The 20,630-nt window shown below is 39.2% G+C and overlaps 5 protein-coding genes across 5 annotated transcripts; all 5 read right to left on the reverse strand.

Annotated features, from left to right (window-relative positions):
- Window positions 1-972: 972 nt before the first annotated feature.
- On the reverse strand, window positions 973-1,758 carry si:dkey-57a22.15 (uncharacterized protein LOC795575 homolog). The gene is made up of 3 exons (XM_042494433.1): window positions 1,741-1,758; window positions 1,394-1,636; window positions 973-1,245 (listed from the first exon to the last, which is right to left on the reverse strand). Exons 1-3 carry the CDS (start codon window positions 1,756-1,758, stop codon window positions 973-975), a joined length of 534 nt encoding a protein of 177 aa, XP_042350367.1.
- A 2,043-nt stretch (window positions 1,759-3,801) lies between these two features.
- Window positions 3,802-4,589, reverse strand: LOC121948879 (gamma-crystallin M2-like). Its single transcript, XM_042494405.1, has 3 exons — window positions 4,578-4,589; window positions 4,217-4,459; window positions 3,802-4,074 (listed from the first exon to the last, which is right to left on the reverse strand). The coding sequence occupies exons 1-3, from the start codon at window positions 4,584-4,586 to the stop codon at window positions 3,802-3,804; spliced, it is 525 nt and encodes a 174-aa protein (XP_042350339.1). The 5' UTR covers window positions 4,587-4,589.
- An 878-nt stretch (window positions 4,590-5,467) lies between these two features.
- LOC121949178 (gamma-crystallin S-1-like) lies at window positions 5,468-9,248 on the reverse strand. Its single transcript, XM_042494796.1, has 3 exons — window positions 9,219-9,248; window positions 8,714-8,956; window positions 5,468-5,740 (listed from the first exon to the last, which is right to left on the reverse strand). Exons 1-3 carry the CDS (start codon window positions 9,246-9,248, stop codon window positions 5,468-5,470), a joined length of 546 nt encoding a protein of 181 aa, XP_042350730.1.
- A 2,289-nt stretch (window positions 9,249-11,537) lies between these two features.
- On the reverse strand, window positions 11,538-15,609 carry LOC121948656 (gamma-crystallin S-1-like). The gene is made up of 4 exons (XM_042494055.1): window positions 15,599-15,609; window positions 15,198-15,219; window positions 14,850-15,092; window positions 11,538-11,932 (listed from the first exon to the last, which is right to left on the reverse strand). The coding sequence occupies exons 1-4, from the start codon at window positions 15,607-15,609 to the stop codon at window positions 11,660-11,662; spliced, it is 549 nt and encodes a 182-aa protein (XP_042349989.1). The 3' UTR covers window positions 11,538-11,659.
- A 541-nt stretch (window positions 15,610-16,150) lies between these two features.
- LOC121948922 (gamma-crystallin M2-like) lies at window positions 16,151-19,745 on the reverse strand. The gene is made up of 3 exons (XM_042494462.1): window positions 19,719-19,745; window positions 18,630-18,872; window positions 16,151-16,560 (listed from the first exon to the last, which is right to left on the reverse strand). The coding sequence occupies exons 1-3, from the start codon at window positions 19,728-19,730 to the stop codon at window positions 16,285-16,287; spliced, it is 531 nt and encodes a 176-aa protein (XP_042350396.1). The 5' UTR covers window positions 19,731-19,745; the 3' UTR covers window positions 16,151-16,284.
- Between the last annotated feature and the right edge of the window lie 885 nt (window positions 19,746-20,630).

Raw genomic sequence — 20,630 nt, forward strand, 5'->3', positions numbered from 1 at the left:
TCATCTGACGGGTTGTTAACATTTTGTGAAATAAAATGAAATATGTGGAATGGACCTTGATTTAAGTTTGTAGGGAGTTCAGTTACAAATGAGATGGTTTTTCTTGCTGCTTTTATCTTCTTTACTTTAAACAATCTACACGAGTGATTCCAGCTTTTTCATCTTCGGTACAAAAATCTGCAACATTCAGCATGCTGTTTGTTGGATGGACAGCCCTAACTTAAGGTTATAACTGTCCCTAAAACTACTGTTATAGGAAACTATAATTATATCACTCTTTCTTTTTCCCTTTCACGCATGTTGTCTCCCTCCCTTCTTTTTTTTTCCTGTGACTTCCAAAAAAGAAAAACAATATCTGGCCTGTGCTTATATGTTCAGTCTGTGTTATGCTACTTTTTTTCCGTTTTTTGACTAAATGTTTTATTCAAAATGTGTTGTTTACATTTTGTGACATGAAATGTAATATATGGTATGTTATAATGGGTGGACTTTGGAGAAGTCTGGACCCTGTGACTGAACCCGTTGGAAACCACTGATGTATGAATCTATTGTAGGCTGTTATATAATATTAAAGTGTATTATGATAGTATATAATGATTTATAATTTATATTCTACAGAATGTAACAGTGAACATAAGTAAAACAATAGAAGTATAACAGAAGAAAATATTTAAGATTTGAATTCAGTGGGAAGTTTTTGCTTTAAACTGGCTGCAGTGCATTTATGACTGATAATACCTCTTGTTTCTTGTAGTTAAAGACTAAAAACATCGTATAAATATTGCATTTTGTTCAAGATCTGCAGACTACACAAAGAGTTGACAAATCTTTACTTGTCTTTATAAGGCTCCTCCTCCTCACGGCCGGACACCACAGTCACAAATCAATAAAAACAAATCCGCAGAGATTTAAAAATTCAACATCTTTAATAAACAAAGTGTTTGATATTTACAGTAAGGTTTGGCTCAATGGCTAAAATTCGGTGACCCTCCTGAAGGAGCCGACGATGGCGCAGGTGGCGCACCAGTCGCGGTACCTCCTGTACTCGCCGGGCCTCAGGAAGTACTGTCTGCCTCGGTAGTTGGGGTACTCATAGAAGATCCAGAAGCCATTCATAACATTACTGGAGTAGACGTGGCGGTGATGGAAACGGTCAGACACACAGGGACAGTCATCCATGAACTCCATCATGTGACCGCTGAAGTCAGGCTTCTCGTAGATACGCAATCTGTAGGAACCTCGATACTGCGGGACCAAAGGAAATGATATGCTTTCTGTGACCCAAACTTATCGTTTATAAAGAGTGTTAACGCAAAAATACGTCTGCATGAGTCATCCTTACTTTTTGCAATGATCAAAATAAAATTAAAAGAAAGATTTTGCACACTCTTACCAGTGGAATCATCCTGCACGAGCGGATACAGCTACTGAAGCCCATCCACCTCTGGTAGTCCGAGTACTCTCCCCTCCTCATGAAGTACTGGTGGCCCATGAAGTTGGGTCGCTCATAGATCATGAAGCAGCCGCTCTCCACCCGGATGGAGTTACAGCGGCTGAAGTACGAGTGAAGGTCCGTGCAGTCATTGCTGCACTCATAGCTCCGACCCTGGAAGTTCTTGTCCTCGTAAAAGATAATCTGTTGGAGGATAAAAGTGTTTTTATTTCAACAAAAAAGACATAAAACATACTGAGCACAAGTTAAAAAAAGCTTTGTGTTTAATGTGAGCAGAGAGGAAAAACAGTACTTACCTTGCCCATGGTCTCCGTTGGAGAGATTCCCCATGTTTTCAGGGCTTTTTATACCACCTCTTCACAAACAAAGTATTGTCATTCAAATTCTCTCATAGTTATAATTGCAGGCTACTGGCACATGTTTACCTTTTTGTTGGAGCACAACATTGGGTCAGAAATATGGATTTGTATTTGAAAAAAAGGATAAATAATTAACTGGTTTGGTGTTTTGACACACATGGACAAAGGAAAGGACTAGTATGGTATCCACACGTCCAGCGGACAATGGCTGCAGAACAATATGGAACAGCCCTCTCGCATTAAATATGTTGCATAACAGAGCAGGAAGCCATTCACTCCCACTAACGCTCTACCTGAGCAACCCCACTGTATGCTAATAAGTAAATGTGGACTGAGCTGTGCGTCTGTAAGCTGCTCTAAACACAAAGATTTTATCAGGATTTGTTTGTCATGATGTGATGTTACCTGTGTGTTTGTGGGACGCTTGTGTTTTTACGTCACGAGCCAACACCACATTTATTCCAGCTTCAGGTGCAGTGCAGCGTGTTTCTTCAGCTCTCTAATGGACTACAATTCCCTTGATGTCTCACAGCCATGTTTGACTCTTTGAAGACTCCCCTAAAAACACAACAAAATTTGTGTTACACATATAGCAAATTATTTTATTACTTAAAATTACTCTATACATCTATCATGGAACATATTCTCAGTGGTTTCATAGCAAATATTCGGTTGTATGGTTCCACACAAATAAGATATCACAGCCCTGACAGCTGAGGCTTATCCTTAAGTTAATATTACAATTTAAGCAGATTATAGTGGATATGTAGAAAATTTTCTTTTTCAACTCTCATCTTGTATGTGATCATTCACTTTTAATATAAAATCTTAAAATGGAAAAATGTATAGAAATATTTATGTTTAAATGTTATCAGGATTGTAAGTGATGTTTGATACCAGTGTATTATATTATTTGGTTATAAAATGAATAACTATGATCCTAGGTTGTTTTGTTTGGGTTTTTGTTTTTGCTCAAGGTCTTTTTATCGGTATGTTAAGTCATACAAATACAACCACAATCCCAGACACAACTGTAGAAATGTGTATTTTATTTTTTGTTATGAATGAGAGATACTTAAAACTAAACATGTTAACTTTAATTTCTGTTTTTTTTCCTGGTTTATACAAAGAAAAAAATACTAGGAATTGATGTTTTTCTCACAAACTAATTCAGATGATGTTTGTTGAGATAAAAAAACACACATAACTTTTTTTTAGAGCTCAAGAATTAAAATAACATAATATATGAGAGTATAATATATATTAAATGTGTTCTCATAAGAATATGGTTCTTATTATTCATAGGCGTATTTTAGGATATATTTAAGTTCTGGTGGTTACAAGTCAGTCTTAAAAATCTAATATGACATTCATCATCTTAAGTTTATTTATTTTTACTTTTTTCCCTCAAATTTGGTAAAACTGAGAACTGATGAGATTGATGTTATAATTGTTTTCATGTTGTGCCTTTACAAATATGTGTTTACCTGCATGTTTCCTGCTTCATTAGATCCATCCTGATTTTGTTATATTTATGTCATATTCTGTAATCTGCTGCTGGGTCAGTGGTGACGTTCAGCTTACCTCTCCAGGTCAGTTTCCCGTCTCACTCTCTCCAATCTGTGCTGCAGCCCTTTATACGCTGTTTAACTGTGATCATATGGATAAATCCTGCCAGTATAGAGACCTGCTAATCCTATGGGGGAGGGGGGGGGTGCTAAGTGGGAGAAGATAACTCATGTATTGTTTGGGATAGTCTAAGCACAGACGAGACTGAATGACAATTAACCAGAAGCTATGGGAGATGCATTGTTTAGCCAGATGACAGATTAAAGTCTCTGAACTTAAGGGGTGTTTTTCAAAAACAGGTTTCAATCATGAGGCAAGCTGATAACTGTCAGTCAAATGGAACAGAACATTTTATGAAGCAGTTAAAGTTTATTTCAAAAACAGACAATTAAACTCGGAGAAAGATGCATCGAAATGACTTCAGAAGTCGGTGATTCTTCTGACTGAGCCGATTCTCGGGCTGACGCCTCCCCAGTCACTGTATCTGCGGTACTCTCCGGGCCTCAGGTAGTACACCCTGCCCTTGTAGTTGGGTTGGTCGTACAGTAGCCAGTGGCCGTCCATCACGTTGGAGGAGTTGAATTCGGACATGCTGAGGCGGTCCTGGACGTTTGGGCAGTCGTCCACCAGCTCGTGCATCTGGCCGGACATGTCGGAGCGTTCGTAGAGCCTCATCCTGTAGGGGCCTCGGTGCTGGTAAAGGATAAACAACTGTTACTTTTTGCAGCAAAATAATCTCAGTGTCATTGGGTTTTTTTAAATCAGGTAATTCACTGCTGCTGATTTACAAGAAATCAAGTGTCCATTTTCTAAACACTGAGTCTTTCTGACCTACCTGAGGGATCATACGGCAAGATCTGACACAGTCGCTCATGCCAAGCACACGCTGGTTATCACAGTACTCTCCTCTCCTCAGGTAGTACTGGTTGCCCATGTAGTTGGGCTTCTCGTACACCATGAAGCATCCGCTCTCCACCCTGATGGAGTTGCACCGGTTGAAGTAGGAGTGGAGGTCAGCGGAGTCGCTGCTGCACTCGTGGGAGCGCCCCTGGAAGTTTCTGTCTTCGTAAAATATGATCTGCAGAAGCAATCATTGCACACATGTAAAGTTTCCGTGTAGTTGTGCAGAGGTACAAAAACTCTGTATTCCTATTATTGTGTGCAGAAAGTGTGGGTAAAACTGTAATTTTCTTTACCTTTCCCATGGTTATGTTGGCATCTGACTGTATTAGCGCTCAATGCTGTCCCTGAGCCAAGCCAGTGTGCTTTATAAAAAAAAAGAAAGAAAGGGCAGCTGTGTGATTGCACAGCATAAAGCATTGTCATTCAAATATATCCCGCACAGTGATGATGGATCAGGAGTGGGGGTGCGTGGTGGGTGGGAAAAATCTGTTTATGTATAGACGACTCTTGGTGTGTGATGAGTTATTGTTCTTTCCTCCATGTTCATCACAATTTACTCCCAGAAAATGCTACCGTACAATAGACTGCGTACTGCACAGCATCAGCAAGATTAAATTGATATTTAATGCGGTCAACACATGATAATCTGTACAATCTATCGGCTAAAGAGATATTTTTGTTCTTTAATCTGCAACAGACATGGGCCAACATAGTCTCTGAGGTAGAAGAAGATGTTACTTTTATAGGATTTACATACATGTCTGACTCATCACAGATCAGATAAAATCATTGCAGTTATACAAACGCCCTGAAGTTTACAGTGTTCACAGCTCATGCTTTGTTTTTAAATGTCTGAGGTCCTGCCCACAACTGAATGGACTATGAAGACTCCATTTTGCAAGTGCTTTATTACGATGGTGAGTGTTTGATCAACAACAGGTCCAGAAACGTTGTTGTTGGTTCCCATCATGTCCGTTTGGTGCTTTGCAGTGAGTCCCTTTTTTCAAGTCCATCCTAATAACCATTCCTATAACCACTTGCCCTAATCCTTGAAGTAAGGTGACCAAATATTACCCAGGAATAGTCAAACAGAGCCTTACGTACAGTATTTTGTACTTTCTATAGTCTTGTATCTGAAGCCTTTCCAAAACCTCCGTGCAGCTGTCGGATCCTCCCAAACAGATCAATAGTCCAGGATGCGTCTGATTGAGCCGACCCTTGCGCTCCTGCCGCCCCACTCGCTGAACCTCTTGTACTCTCCAGGTCTGATCAGGTACATCCTGCCCCGGTAGTTTGGCTGCTCAAAGAAGAGCCAGTTGCCTTCGGTCACGTTGCAGGAGAAGATGTCATTCACGTGGAAGCGGTCCAGGACGCTAGGACAGTCGTCCACCAGGTCCATCATCTGGCCTCCGAACTCGAGCCGCTCATACAGCCGCATGATGAAGGACCCCGGCTTCTGGTTATAAAAAAAAAAAAAAGAAAAATAAGACGCACACAAGACAAGTAATCCACACAATAGCACCTGATATAAAGTGATACGAAGGAGAAGACACAAGACAAACAATACAACATAAAACTACAAAAAATTGGATTTTCATGCAGGAGTCCAGTGTTTGCTTCTCGTCTGAATGCGACCTTACCATGTGACTCCTTTGCCTTATCCTAGCCATCTGTCCTAGCATGTGTGTTTGTTTGGTTGCCATGTTTTTTTGTTGTCTAAACATAACCATGTGCAGCATAATCATACCATGTGCTTGTGTTGACATCACGGTAGTGGCATCAACATCAACAGCAGAGATGCAAAAGTATATTCATAAAGTGCAATATGTAGGCACAGAGGTCAACTGCAAAGCAGCAACATGTGCAACTTGAGTTGAGAACGTGTTGGATCGAGCATCTGTGAGACGTACTGCCACCCCACCTCAAAACACACAGGACTTAATGGATCTGTCAGCAACACCCTGGTGTCAGACACCACAGGACGTCTCCCAGAGGTCCTGCGTCCGTGCCTCATGGATCAGAGATGCCTCTGGAGTGTCGGCATATCCACAAATGCTTGGTCGGATTGGCATCTGGGGAATTTTGAGGCCAGGTCGACGGCTTAAGCTCCTTATTATGTTCCTCAGGCCATTCCTGAACAATGTTTGCAGTGCGGCATTTTGTATTGTCCTGCTGAGGGTCTCACAGCCATCAGGGAGTGTCGCAGCCATGACGGGGTGTACCTGGTCTGCAACAGTGTTTCAGTGGGTGTTGCTTGTCACGCTGTAGACTGTTATCACGAACTTGTCAAATATGAACGCTCTGTCAGTGCTTCCAGTATGTGAGAGTGATGCCAAAAGCCACCCTCCACATCCAACCAGAACTCAGCCGGACATCAGATGAGAGCACGCTCGGACATAGCCACTGGCATTGTTATTATATGCTGGCAGACAGCGGGATGGCACATGCAACGTGCAAGGGCAGCGTCACTTGAGAACGCAGCCCGAAGGAACCAATCGCATGCGCATGAAACGCTGAAAGACAGCGTCAGGTAATAATAAGATGATATGAGGTGTATGAGTGCACTTATAGGGTGTTTGAGTCCCAGAGTTTGCTTCCTGTGTGATTGGGTAGGGGGGGTTTCTTGTCCCTACCATGTGCCTTGTTTGCCTAATCCTAACCATGGTGACTTTGGATTTGCTCGCTATGTGCTCATGCTGTGTGAACATAAAGACTGTGTTGTGTCATTCAACCATTTGTTGACATCAAGGTAACGGCATCCCAGAGCATAAACAGCTGACGCAGAAGGATTCCTAAAAAGTCGTAAGTAGATGCAGAAGGTCACTGACAGAGCGGCACCATGTGATGTGTTGGGATGAGAACGTGTGGCAAGCTACATCCACATGAATGTAGAGACCCAAGTTTTCCCAGTACGTCTCCATAAATGTATTTCTATGTACTTTTTCAAGTAATAATAGCAAAACACAAGAAAGTGTAACAGAAACAGACTTAACAGAAAAATGACAATGTCCACTGAAAAGACTAAAACTTGCAGCAGATGAAGACTGTGTGAAGCGATGAAGAGACTGTCACCTTCCTCATATTATTGCACAAGACAAGAACGTTTTTTTTTACAGAAAAAAACTCTCACCAGTCGAGATTTGGCCCCTGACTGGAGAATCAACACCACCTACTGCAGGGGTGTGATTTTAGTTCATGGGCCACATATACACTCCAGTTTGATTTTTAGTGGGCCACACCAATAAAATCATCGCATAATAACCTAAATAACAAAACCTCCAAATTCTCCATTTCTTTTAATGTTAAGAAGTACTTCTGTTAAGTACAGGTACCTTTCTATAAAGTGCCCTAAGAAAAATAGGTGCAATTTCATCAGTGTCTGTTTTTATGTTTTACAAATTCAATTGGTCTCTTACAAATCAAATGTTTTGGCGGGGCTCCAGCGATAATGATTTCAGATTAAAATCTCATACAGATCATTTTGCACTGAAGCTGCTGACTGACAATATTTCACACGTTGTTCAATTTCTTAAAATGTGACCACAATTGAGTGGCGCAGAGATTAGACCTAAAACACGGAAATGACTGACAATTTCAGCACCGCCAGTACCCTTGTCTCAGAGTCAGTGGGTTTTTTGGATGGGCTTTTAGTTAGAAGCCTGAAAGCCTGTGGTTAACACAAGCTGAAGAGATTTTCACGTTTTCTTCTTTGACATAAAATACATTAATAAATACCCCACTGTGAGCTCTGAAGTGCTTCCGCATCTTAAAAAACGTGGCTACAAACAAACAGGTGGCTAAATGAGATTACAGAACATCGTGGCTGTTCTCACACCAAATTCATCAAATAGCGTCGCTCTGTTATTGCTTTCGTTGTATGAGCTAACGCCAAAAGTCACCTTGCACGTCCAACTGGAACATTGCTGGACGGCATCGGATGAGAATGTGCTCAGACAGAACTGCACAAACTGTTATAACTATACAGCAACGGACGGCTGGAAGGCACCGGTCACGTCCACAAGCAACGTGTACGTCATTTGAGAACGCGGCCAGTTACGTGTGCATGAAACGCTGAAGGACACTGCACTTACAGTGCGGGCAGGTGGATTGGTCCCACAAACAACAAATTTTCATGAGTCCAGTATTTGCTCCCCAAGTGGATGTCCAGAAAACTACTTTCTAAACTATTTTCTTTTTTTGGTGCTTTTTTAGTTCAGCCGTGTTCTTGCTTGTTTTTGTTTTACACTTATTTTTTCTTGTAATTTTCATCTAAGTTTTCATTAATTTCTTGCTCATTTTAGGACCATTTCTTGGCATGTTGCCCACTGCCCTCTTCCAATGTTAATAAGAAATCAACCAATTTGTGCAGTTTTCAAAGGGTTGACAAATGCATCAGTTGGTGTCAAAGTTCCCAAAGAAAGGAGCTCACCATGTGGATGAGGCGGCAGGAGCAGATCGAGTCGTTGGCTCCCATCCAGTGATAGAAGTCAGGATACTCTCCTCTCTTTAAGTAGTACTGGTTTCCAGTGTAGTTGGGTTTCTCGTAGATCATGAAACAGCCGCTTTCCACCTTGATGGAGTTGCAGCGTTTGAGGAGGCACATCAGGTCCACACAGTCACTGCTGCACTCAAAATGGTGCCCAGAGAAGTTCTTGTCCTCATAGAAGATTATCTAGACATGGAAAATGTAATGTTATTTAATTTTTTTTGCCGATCGTGTTTCAAAAAAAGGAATAATACAGTAAAAGTTTCTGCGTAATTGGTTATTTTTATGTTTTTAATCTACCTTTTCTCTCTTTTTTGGAAAAATAAACCTTAAGAATTAATAAAAGGCCTGTTTGGTCTTTGTTTCCTTCACAATAAAAGCATTTCCTCCATCCTATATCCGCTGTATTTTGTGGTCCCTCCCTGCCCTCCTGGGAGCTGATGTTTACCTTCCCCATGTTGGCCTGTTTGCCTGCCATGTGCCTTGCCCTGTGTGATCCATCCAGCTTTTTGAAGACTCCCACCTGTCACATATATAGTGAATGTGAAATGCAGACTCTGCACGTGTCATTCATATTGTAATAGCCAGGAATCTTTGGCGTTTGTGCTGCCATGTTGCCCTGAAGAGATGTTTAGGAGTTGTGTTTGTACAGGTGAGAGCTGACAGGATGTTTGGGGCTGGTGTGGCGTTGTGGCATCGTGTTTTTGTCATGAAACGGTCCCGAGGTCTTTGTCGTCACTGAATGGATGGTATGTGTTTTTGTACCTCACCCAAAATTAAATGCTCTTGTATTTTGTAGTGTATGCTCATGTGTGGATGATGCATCAGTGGAGCTCTTGGTAAAGATATTTTTTCGCTTTACCCTCTTTGGCTTTGAACTGACACTTAAATTTCCAGAAATATTGTCATACAACAATATTATTTACAGCTCCTGTATTTGTTTATAATGTCTTTAACAGTAACCACACCGGTTACACATCTTGTAAAGGTTGTGTTTGAAGATATTTTACCAAATTTAAATGATCACATTAGTCTCATGGGAGTATTTGTCTCTTTTGTGTCCTTAGCAGGTTAGTTTGACCTTGTGTTGTTTATTATTTCAACTCTGCCACTGCCCTCTGGTGGAGGGGCTTATTTTTTGTCTAAATCATACACATAACACAGTGACTACACAGTGCTTAACCCTTTAACACCTGGAGCAACATCCATTTTGTTATGCTGCAGTCAGACGCCTTTCACAACAATTTAAACATCTGAAACTAGGGAAGAAATGCCCTGCAAAATGAAAAAAAATAATAATAAAAGGTGACGAGAACAGCCTGAGAAACTGGGGGGGTTATTAGATGTTATCAAAAAATGTAGTATAACAAATGCATTTCTTAGAATTATATATGACAAAATTAAGTTAAAGAATTTTATTTTACCTCTTTTTTTACCTCTTTATTAAGGTCATTTTCTTCTCTTTTTTTATTGTAAGTCTTTACTTATTTCTTGCTAAATTTTGGGCCATCTTTTGTCAAGTTGCTCATTGTCTTCTCGCTATGTATTTGAAAGAAATCCAGGAGCAAGCACGATGGGCGGCACACTGTATTAAAAGCTCCCAGTAATTTTTAACAGTGCAACGTATCGATCTAATAGAGATCTTCGTCTGCCATTTTCAAATTATCGTCACGAAACAGGACATTTTGCTCACGGTTAGAATTATTTCAGTGATCCGGAGGTTTTTGAATTATCCACAGAGGTCTCTTCCTCTCCATAATATACAGACCAGGTGACTTCAAACGCTAAAAACTAAAGCTGTTTCACGTTAAAAAAGTAAGCGTTTCTCGGACACTCTACATGCAGAGTTGCTGCTAACTACAGTGGTTGATCCGAAAACGTGAATGTTCGTATCTAGAAACAGTGTTTGGTTTGTCCATGCTGGGCTACTGTAGAAACATGGCAGTGCAGCACAGCGATCTTCGTGGACGAGGATCCGCTCCCTTCGTAGATATAAACGGCTCATTCTAAGGTAACGAAAACACAACGATTCTTATTTTCAGGTGATTATACGCTAAAGGAAACACATCTCATTATATTATATTCCATTTCTGCCAATACATCAGCCAAAATCCTTCACATTGGACCTTTAACCCTTTAAAAACCGGATCAGTATCACTTTTTTTTACTGCTGTCAGGCGCCTTTCATAAGTTAACCTTTGAACCTTGAGCAAATTAGTGCAATTCCTTTCAAAAACAATGGGTAAAAAAATGCATTGAGCAACTTTATAAAAAAATGTTTTACAAACTGAAATTAGATTTTGGAAAATTGTTTTTAAAAAGCAAGTGGAAAATGTTTAGGGAAAAAAAAGAAAAAAGCTAAAGAAATCAGAATTACATATTTAAAATTATTTTACAGAACTATTATAATTTTTTAAGCTTTATCCAAGTAATTTCCTTTTTTTATTTTTATTGTTATTATTCTATTTTTATTATTCTATACTATCTGCTAATTTTTGGGTTATTTCTTCTTGCTTTGCTCATTGCCATCCTCCCATGTTTTTAAAAGAAACCATGCCAGTTTGCACAGGTTTTAAAGGGTAAATTGTATTTTCAGTCAAGTCAGTGAACAGTGAGAGGGGGACCAGCAGACAGACTTTCCTTCAGCTCTACAATAGATAACGCTTGAGCCTCGGTGTGGTGCGTGTCAGCGCTTGCAGGATTTTATTCAAGCCTCTGATGAGAGTCAGGATGTCGGGCCATGACCCCGTCACATCCTCGTGAGAAAACATGCCCTCCAAACGCAGAGAGCAAGAACAAAACTGAATACAACTGAGCACTGACGCCATTTTATTCAGCGTGTGAAACAAGGCAAAGAGTAGACATTTAACAAGAACCGTTTTTCTGTCATTAGAGATCCATGAGTCGCCTGATGGAACCAATCCGGGAGTTGTTGCCGCTCCACTCGTTGAAGCTCTTGTACTGGCCGGGCCTCAGGTAATAGTGGCGTCCCCTGTAGTTGGGCTGCTCGTACATGAGCCAGTGGCCGTCCATCACATTGCAGGAGTTGAAGTTGGACATGCGGAAGCGGTCCATGACATTGGGGCAGTTGTCTGTCAGCTCCAACATCTCACCTCCCATGTCGAAATGCTCGTACAGCCTCATCTTGAAGCTGCCGCTGTGCTGCAGAGGGTGGGAAAGTCAAAGATCACAACTAAATATAATTGCTGGTTTTGGAACGTCATTCAGGGGTCTAAATTTTAATGTCAAAGATAATTAGGACGGATTAAAAGCAAATTAAGCTGCTTTAAAGGGTTCGTTCAACATTTTGGGGGCTAAGTCAAGTGTTAGATGAGAAGACTGATTCCACACAAGGTAAAATTTAAAGCCGAAGTCAAAAATACATATTTCTCCTCATGCCTATAGTGCTCTTTATCCATCTGGATTGCGTTGGTATGGGTTGCTGAGTGTTGTAAATATTTGCCGTAGAGATGTCTGCCTTCTCTCCAGTAAAATGGAATTAGATTGTACTCGGCTTTTGACGGTCAAAGCACCAAAACAATACATTTGAAAAACTCAGCAGTCAGCTCCGAAGTGTCGCCGCTTTCGCAGTGGTTTGCGCATAAGAAAGCTTCCTCTCGCATCTGCATGATTAGCCACTCGTCCACATCAGCGGAGAACACAGCCAGACAAAACCGGCTGCAGCGTCATTTTACACAGCAAGCTGAACTTTTTCAACTTGAGGGAAAATTTCACATGACGCTGTGTTGCCATTAACTGTTGATATTGTCGTTACTGAGACACGGAGCTCCATGCAGCCTCTGCCTCAGAGATCCGTGAGAAAAGCTTTAAAGTTACACGGTAACCTCTGAAAATACTCTGTGAATTGTGTAGTGAAACCTAACCTATTTCAGTTGGTCTTTTATTGTGGGACCTAAACAGCGGAGGTCGTGTGATGTGCTGTGAAGAGTGTTTGTTGGTTCACTCTGGTTCAATACGGAGTCTGCCTGTTTACGTCCGGCTTTCTGTTGTATTTCACTGGAAACCACAGTTGTAAGCACAACCACAGCTGGGTTTTTTACCGTGTTTGGTGTGAACGCACAGTTATGCCACTAACACTTTTTACATTTTTGGTGCTCCCCAGCGGTCCATTTGAATGAAACGTTCAGGGTATGTTGCTGGTATCCCTTAAGACATTTTCTATAAGTTTTGTGACGATTGGTCGTACAGTTGTGGAGTTAGGCTGCTTAAATATTCCTCGATGTGATAATTATTGAAGCAAGGGCAGATGAGGAGCAGAGGAAAGATTTACAGCTTGACTTTTGTCCTTTTTGTGATCATATTCAGTCATTTTATTTTATTTCAGATTTCCCAAATCTCTCCTGGAGTACCTTTTATTCTGCATGCTTTAGATCTCTCTCTGCTCCACCGCAGCTGATTCAAGTGATCAACTCATTATAAACTCCTGAAGTGTTAACAAGCTGATCATTTGAATCAGCTGTGTTGGAGCACAGAGAGATCTAAAACATGCAGAGTGTGACACTGCAGGAGAGATTTGGGAAAAACTGCCTTAAGGTCATTTGTTCTGGGTACATTTGAGTTTAGGAACCCAACTTAAAGGTTTAGAGGCAGTTAAACCCTTTGATACCTGATCTCTGTCACAAACATAAGGCAATGGACACCCAAAATAAGCACACACAACAATAAAAGAAAAATGATAAAAAACCAAACAAACAAACAAGGAAATAGCTTCAAAAAGGGCTTTTTCTTTTTCAAATTAATTAATTAAAATATATGTAATTATAATTAAATAATTTATTTCAAATAGTTTCCCTTTTTCTGTCTCTCTCTTTTTACTGTCTAATTTTTATTTTACATTTTTTAATTTCTAGTTTATTTTCTTGTAAGTTTTTCAGTTTGTCTCTTGCCAAGTTGCTCGTTGTCTTTTTGATGCCTCTGTGCTGCTGTGACCGGAGGCACTATTTTTGGGTTGTCTGTCCCATTCTTGTGAATGCAATATTTCAAGAGTGCTCAGAGGGAATTCCTTCAAATTTAGCACAAATGTCCAAAATTTTCAATTGTTACACACTTAATTCACTATAAGCACACTCGCACTCCTTATGTGGTTACCAGCGGCATTATTACCTGCTGCTGTCTTTAAAAGTTTCATTGGCAGGCAACCAGTTCCATCCATCTGACAAGTGACGCAACCAGTTCACTTTAAACGTGGATGCGGCCGGTGTCCGCAAGCGTATAATAACCACCGGTGCTGTCTGACTGCATTCTCATCTGACGCCATTGGTGAGCTTGTGGACGCAAAAGGTGGCTTTTGGTGTCACACTCGTATACACTCGCTATTTGATGAGTTCAGAATGGTTGAGTATGTCTAGTTAGCCATGTTTTCAAAAGAAATCAAACCAATTTGCTTAAGTTCAAAAGGTTTAAATGCTTGTGAAAGGCGTCTGAATAAGACCATAGACTTAAATATGGACGACATGACAGCTCCCCCAAAGTGTGGCTGTTCAGTCTTGATTGCCCCCTGGTGTCTGACTGCAGTATAGGTCATAAAGCCCGCTCCTTCATGTTAGTGAATGGACAGAGACCAAACTAAAAACTCAAAGTACACGCTAAATACATTTTTCCTTAAGATGGTTTCTGTCTCTGAAGGTAGTTCTCATCACCCTGATGTTTGTTCAAGTGTTTGTTTTTACGATGCATTTGGTTTTAATGACTTAATAAATTATACAAAAGGAAATTTTTTGCCGTGATTGACAGCCGTGATATCCAATCCCTGCACTCGCATTCAATGGAGCTGCTCGTGATTGGTCTGACGGGTGTTTTGGCGGGAATTCCCGCACCAGATATCGCTACTGCCCAGATTCAGGCTCTCAATGACATCACCCTCACAAGATGGCAACGCCCATACCTCGTATATTTTAACCTCACTTCAGCATAGCAGGGGTAGGTGGGGGCGTGTCATCCATTTTTATATACAGTCTAGAACATAACACAAGAAACTGATGTCGATCCAGTTTTAAAGGGTTAATGATGATCATATGACAAAGATAAAAATAAAAGTATGATTTTAGGAAGGTCTCACCGTGGGGATCATGCGGCAGGACCTGACACAATCATTCATCCCGGTCAGGCCCAAGTAGTCGGCGTACTCTCCCCTCTTCATGAAGTACTGCGTTCCCATGTAGCCGGGGCGGTCGTAGATCATGAACATGCCGCTCTCCACCCTGATGGAGCGGCAGCGGTCGAACATGGAGTGCAGGTCAGCGCAGTCGCTCATGCACTCATAGTGCCGGCCTCCAAAGTTCCTGTCCTCGTAGAAGATGATCTGACGGAGAAGTATAAATGAGATCAACTCTGACAATCGCAGTGACTCACAGAGAGCCTTTGGTTGGACAGTGTTTTAATTTGTAAAAAAAAAACAGACACAAACCTTTCCCATGATGCCGTTCAGACTGCTTCACGTGTTTATGCTCACAACAAAAAGAGTCCATTTTATACAGAAACAGGTGCTGTCGTGTGTGTTGTTATTTAAATAAGATCCACGGTCAGCAGAGACCCTACAGGAGTCTTCCTACTCCCGTCAGTCGAGTCCTCTGTTTGGGTTTAACACACAGCTTCTAGTAAGAGCCGCAGTGTGGACAGGTGCTGGAACAGTCAATGCTTTTACCATCTTCTGTTTGTTTTTTATGGGGTTGATTTCATATATTCATGCAGTATATAAGAAACTGGAAATACATGTAAACGTAGACAGATAGTCATGTGAGTAAATAAAATACAGTGTTTTCTAAATATGTTCTGTACTGTGGTCAGTGACACATGAATGGGGTGAACAGTAGCCCCATTATCTCTATAGATGCTTCCTGTCGTTCAGACTGTGAATGGACTGACGGACTGACAAAAAAACAATTGTTTTTTCATTTTCTGAAACTGAAGCTGTCCTGGGTGTAAAACAATAAACAGATTTTTTTTTTTTAAAAAAAATTACAATTTCATGTTGTTTTTCATTTTAGGATTTTGAAATCAAAATCAAATTACTATGTATTCTTTGTTTTTCTAATACTGTTTCTGAAAGGAAAGTTCAAAGACCAAAATGTACACAGACCACCACCAGATTAAAACAATGGAAGTATTTTTTTAAATGTGGGAAAACAGTCATTTAAAGAAAATAATAACAAAATATAAATAGTTATGTTAATGCTGCAATTTCCTCTTTTTTTTGTTTTTGTTTGTTTGTTTTTTGCCCAAAGTTGCTTTTTTTATCAGCCAGATAGACAACTCCAGCAATACCAAAATATTTATTAACAAGCACAAAGAAAATAGTTTACAATAGATTAATTTATTTAGTTATTTAAAACAATATCATATTGATACGTCTTTAGCCGAATGAAACATCCCACTCCTTGATGTACCACGTATTTTATTAACATTACCACAAAGAGATGCCATTTAGAGGAGGAAATGGGTGTTTTGGATGAAACTAGGTGAATAAAACCGAAAGCATCAAGAGAGATTCCTGATTAAAACTCTGTGATTCTGCGGAAGGACCCGGTGGTGGCGCAGGTGGCCCCCCAGTCACTGAACTTGCGGTACTCTCCGGGCCTCATGAAGTACTGCCGGCCGCGGTAGTTGGGGTGCTCATAGAGGGTCCAGTAGCCCTCCATGACGTTGCAGGAGTAGATGTCCCGGCTGCGGAAATGGTCCTGCACCGACTCGCAGTCATCGCTGAACTCCATCATCTGACCCTGGAAGTTTGGGCGCTCGTAGATGCGCAAGCAGTAGGGGCCCTCGCTGGTCTGGAGAAACGTAATAAAGTATAAAGTTAGAACAGGAACGACCGCAGAGCTTCTCTGTCTAATTTTGTCTTGAATCTCCCTGAATAAAAATATGAAATATATAAAATACAGGGTAAGAGGCAGGACAAAATAAAGTTTAAATGATTACATCCTTTATTCAAAATTTAAATGCTAACCTTAGGTAAATGCATGAAAGAGATCATCTGATTATGTTGGGGGTAAGGACAAATTTAATTACAAATTTAAATGTTAATATAAGGAAAATAATCTAGTGGTTATATCCTTCTATTGATTATATCCTTTATTCCAAATTTAAATGTTAATCTAAGGCAACATAATGAAGGATTATAGGTTTATAGGGTTAGGACAAATTAAAATCAGTTAAAACCTCAGCAAATTGGTTTGATTTCTTTAAAAAAAAAAAAAAAACACGGCGTGAAAGGCAAGGAGCAACTTAACAAGACATGGCTCACAAATTAGCAACAACAACAAAAACAAAAAAAGTGAAAAAGTTATAAGAAAATTCCCTGAAATTAAACAACAGAAAAGAAAATGATACATTTAAAAAAAAAAAAAGCAAATAAGAAAATTACCGTAAAAAGTGCTGGGAAAAATCTCTATATATTGATTTTTAAAAAACTTTATATTGATTTTTTAAATTTTTAAATGGATTTTTATAAAAATTTTCTTGCAATTTTTGGAAAATATCTTACCAAGTTGGTCATCGCCTTTTCCCCCCATGCTTTTAAAAGAAATTAAACAACTTGCTCAGCTTTCAAAGACTGAATGGCCATGCAGCGTGACTGAGCACAGCTGTGTTGAATCTGCTCATCAGGAGCCGGCAGGGTCAAAGGGCTGAAGAAGTTGTTTACTAAAAAACTTTAGTGTCACTTTCTTTTAAAGAAAGTCAGGAATTATTTTTTGAAGACTATTGTACATGTTTATTACCAGATTTTTGGAAACAAATCACAGCTCTTGTTCACACACTCACTTCTGCTTGCCTTTAGCCTTTTTTTTCCTTTTTCCTCAGTTATTTATTCATTGTTACTCCCATTGTTACTCTAACAGGTGTGTATAGTTTCCCCTTTTTCTCATTCTATCTTATCTTATTTTTTTTGGCACTTAATCACTTTTTTTTCTTCACTTTTCTCCTGCAAAAGACTCTTCAGCTGCTGTAATGTGAATTTCCCTGGTGTGGGAATCACAAACTTTTAAATTATGTCATCTTATCTGTAATCTTATTTTCTGAGCTAAATGTGATATATTTATAATTTTTTCCTAATACACACACACAAAAGCACATTGAGGTGCTTAAAAACAAACACAGTCTTATCTCTTATAAGCGAAAAGCAAAATATACAATGTATTTTTAAATCTCTTCCCAATGTACACACAAAATACAAAAAACAACAACAAAAAACAGAACAAAGCACACACTGAGGAACTTAACCCTTTGAAATCTGAGTAAAGGTAAATTGGCCTTTCTTTCCCCCAAAAACATGGTGATAAGGCATTATGAATCTTAAGGAGATATTACCCAAAAATTAGAAAAAAACAAACAAACTGAAAATTAGAAAAAAAATACAAAGAAAAAAATAAACAATAAAATGACCTAAAAATTGTGCTTTTATATTAACAATTATAAATTTGTAAAACACATTTAAATTATGATAAATTAATATCTCATTATGATAAATTTATAAACACTGTTTCGAGATTATTCCCTAACTTAAAAAAAAAAGAAAATCCTATTCCAAATCTAATAATTTCTTGCTATTTGTGAACACTTTAGCTAAGTTGCTCATTGCCTTTTTTCCCCACGTTTTCACAGAAATTAAACCAATTTACTCAAGGTTTGAAAGTTTGAATACTTGTGAAGGCGTCATAACGCAGCACAAGAAAACTGATGGAAATCCAGGTGTCAAAACACAAGCTGCTACTGGGACACAACATCTTTTTATGCACCTATAATCCCCAATAAAACATAATTTAAGTGAGAAAAAGAGCTCGTTAAAGTAGCACTGATTCCTCTTCTTCACTGTCTCTGTATGAAACAAATATGTACTCACATAAGAGAAGGTACGGCAGGAGCGGATGGTGTCATTGTAGCCCATCCAGCGCTGGTAGTCTGGGTAATCTCCTCTGGTCAGGACATACTGGTAACCAGTGTAGTTGGGCTTCTCGTACAGCACCCAGCAGCCGCTCTCCACCTTGATGGAGTTGCAGCGGCTGAAGTGGGGGTGCATGTCAGGGCAGTCGGTGTCGCACTCATAGGAGCGGCCCTGGAAGTTTCTGTCCTCATAAAATGTGATCTGAGAGCAGGAGAGAGAAGCAGAGGCTCAGTCTCAATAACAAACACTGATCAATCACTGATCAGTCACTGATCAATCACATTTATCCTTCTGATATTTACAGTATAAACCTCCCACAACTTGCTTTGGCAACGCTGTGCCACTTACAGTTCTATAAATAAAAGTATTATTATTATTATTAACATTAATAATAATAATAATAATAATAATAATAATAATAAGCATCTGTTATACTTCACAATAAAACACTGAAAAGTGTGAATCAGTGATACAGATTCAAGTATGCTGTGATTATGTTTAGGTTTTACAGGATGCAGGATTTTATTGTATTTTTTGTGAATTTTATTGTACTCTATTTTATGATCATTTTTGACTTTTGCCAATAATAATAATAATGATTATTATTATTCTTATTATTATTATTATTAAGCTGATGTAATATTTCATATAAATCACTTTAAATAATGCATTGATAAATATTCAAAGATGCTGCGATTATTCCTAGGATTTTACAGGATGTAGCTGTTAGATTTCACATTTTTTTTAAAAAACATAAAAACTATACAGCAACTTACTGTGAAAGCAATACAACTGATGGCCAGTAATGTTATTAATGTTTTACAGTGTACCAATAAAGAGAAATTTCAAACATATGAGTGCATTTGTCACGCCGCCGCTGTATGACATATAGAAATGATGTAATTTACAGATTTACAGTGTGTTCATTCTTTAGTTTTGCACATTTTCTTTGTCATAAAGCCAGTTAGTCTCCGTTATGTCCTGCATTGCACTATATTTAAGGTTTCTACGCAGACTTATAAAGACATTACAAAGACAAACACATACCTTACTACTCATCCTGCAGAGAGTGCCGGAGCCAGTCACCTACTGAAAAATGGTGGTCTCACAAAGTGACACCAGCGCCCCGCTATATAAACCTCAATCAAAGGGTTCACAGATCCCACTTTAGCTGTTTTTTCAATGAGCGGGGATTTAACGCGCTGGCATCTCTGCCAAAAGTCTTGATCCTGGGCATAGAGCAAAAATCCCTGAATCATCAACCTCAAAACTCCTAGCAGGCAAATTACTGACCCGCTGTGCCCTCTTTATTGATATGGACATCAGAGAGACGTTTTATCCACTAATCCGTCATCAAGTGGATTAATCTTTGCAGGCAGAATGTCAGAAGTCATCACAAAACAACGCGGCCTTTAACCGTTTGTTGAAATTGAAAACAGCAAAAAAATTTTAAAGAATCTCTATATATCAATGAATTTATATCATGAAAATGCTTAAATTAAAACCCTTTAACGTCCCGCTCAACCGTTACGTAGAGCACGCTTTAATTATCTTAATGAAAAATGTGTTGAATTCAATTCAACTGGATGGAGCTATCTCTACAGTTCGGTTTAGGTTTGTTATGCTAAAAATATCCACTAGATGTCACTGTGTCTTTAAAAAATCTGCCCTTTCAGGTCGCCTCCTAAATTAGGCTGCAGACATGAGGGCTCTGTGTAAAGACACTGTACTCACTGTGCTGAGTTATGTAATATTATACAAAAAAATTTAAAAAATGTCATTGAAACTGACAATTTGCAAGGAAATAAGTTTTAAGGTGAAGGATAGAAAAATCAGTGTATCATTCATCCATTCGTTTTTCCAAATAACACAAAGAATAGAATAATATATTTTTTTTAATTGTTTCCCAAATCCAAAATGATAAAAAAGAAGAATAACAACTCATTTTTCCAATTTCCA

The sequence above is a fragment of the Plectropomus leopardus genome, chromosome 10 (genome assembly GCF_008729295.1).
Source record: "Plectropomus leopardus isolate mb chromosome 10, YSFRI_Pleo_2.0, whole genome shotgun sequence".
Classification (NCBI taxonomy): domain Eukaryota; kingdom Metazoa; phylum Chordata; class Actinopteri; order Perciformes; family Serranidae; genus Plectropomus; species Plectropomus leopardus.

Excerpts from the sequence above, each read along its gene's own strand:
- si:dkey-57a22.15 (XM_042494433.1), bottom strand. Across the intron at positions 1,246-1,393 it reads CGTGCAGGATGATTCCACTG|TATCGAGGTTCCTACAGATT; the intron begins GTAAGAGTGTGC and ends TTGGTCCCGCAG.
- LOC121948879 (XM_042494405.1), bottom strand. Across the intron at positions 4,075-4,216 it reads CTTGCCGTATGATCCCTCAG|CACCGAGGCCCCTACAGGAT; the intron begins GTAGGTCAGAAA and ends ATCCTTTACCAG.
- LOC121949178 (XM_042494796.1), bottom strand. The coding sequence starts at position 9,248 with ATGGCAGGCAAACAGGCCAACATGGGGAAG. Across the intron at positions 8,957-9,218 it reads AACAGGCCAACATGGGGAAG|ATAATCTTCTATGAGGACAA; the intron begins GTAAACATCAGC and ends TTCCATGTCTAG. Across the intron at positions 5,741-8,713 it reads CCTGCCGCCTCATCCACATG|AAGCCGGGGTCCTTCATCAT; the intron begins GTGAGCTCCTTT and ends TTTTATAACCAG.
- LOC121948656 (XM_042494055.1), bottom strand. Across the intron at positions 15,093-15,197 it reads TGAACGGCATCATGGGAAAG|ATCATCTTCTACGAGGACAG; the intron begins GTTTGTGTCTGT and ends CTTCTCCGTCAG. Across the intron at positions 11,933-14,849 it reads CCTGCCGCATGATCCCCACG|CACAGCGGCAGCTTCAAGAT; the intron begins GTGAGACCTTCC and ends CACCCTCTGCAG.
- LOC121948922 (XM_042494462.1), bottom strand. Across the intron at positions 16,561-18,629 it reads CCTGCCGTACCTTCTCTTAT|ACCAGCGAGGGCCCCTACTG; the intron begins GTGAGTACATAT and ends ACGTTTCTCCAG.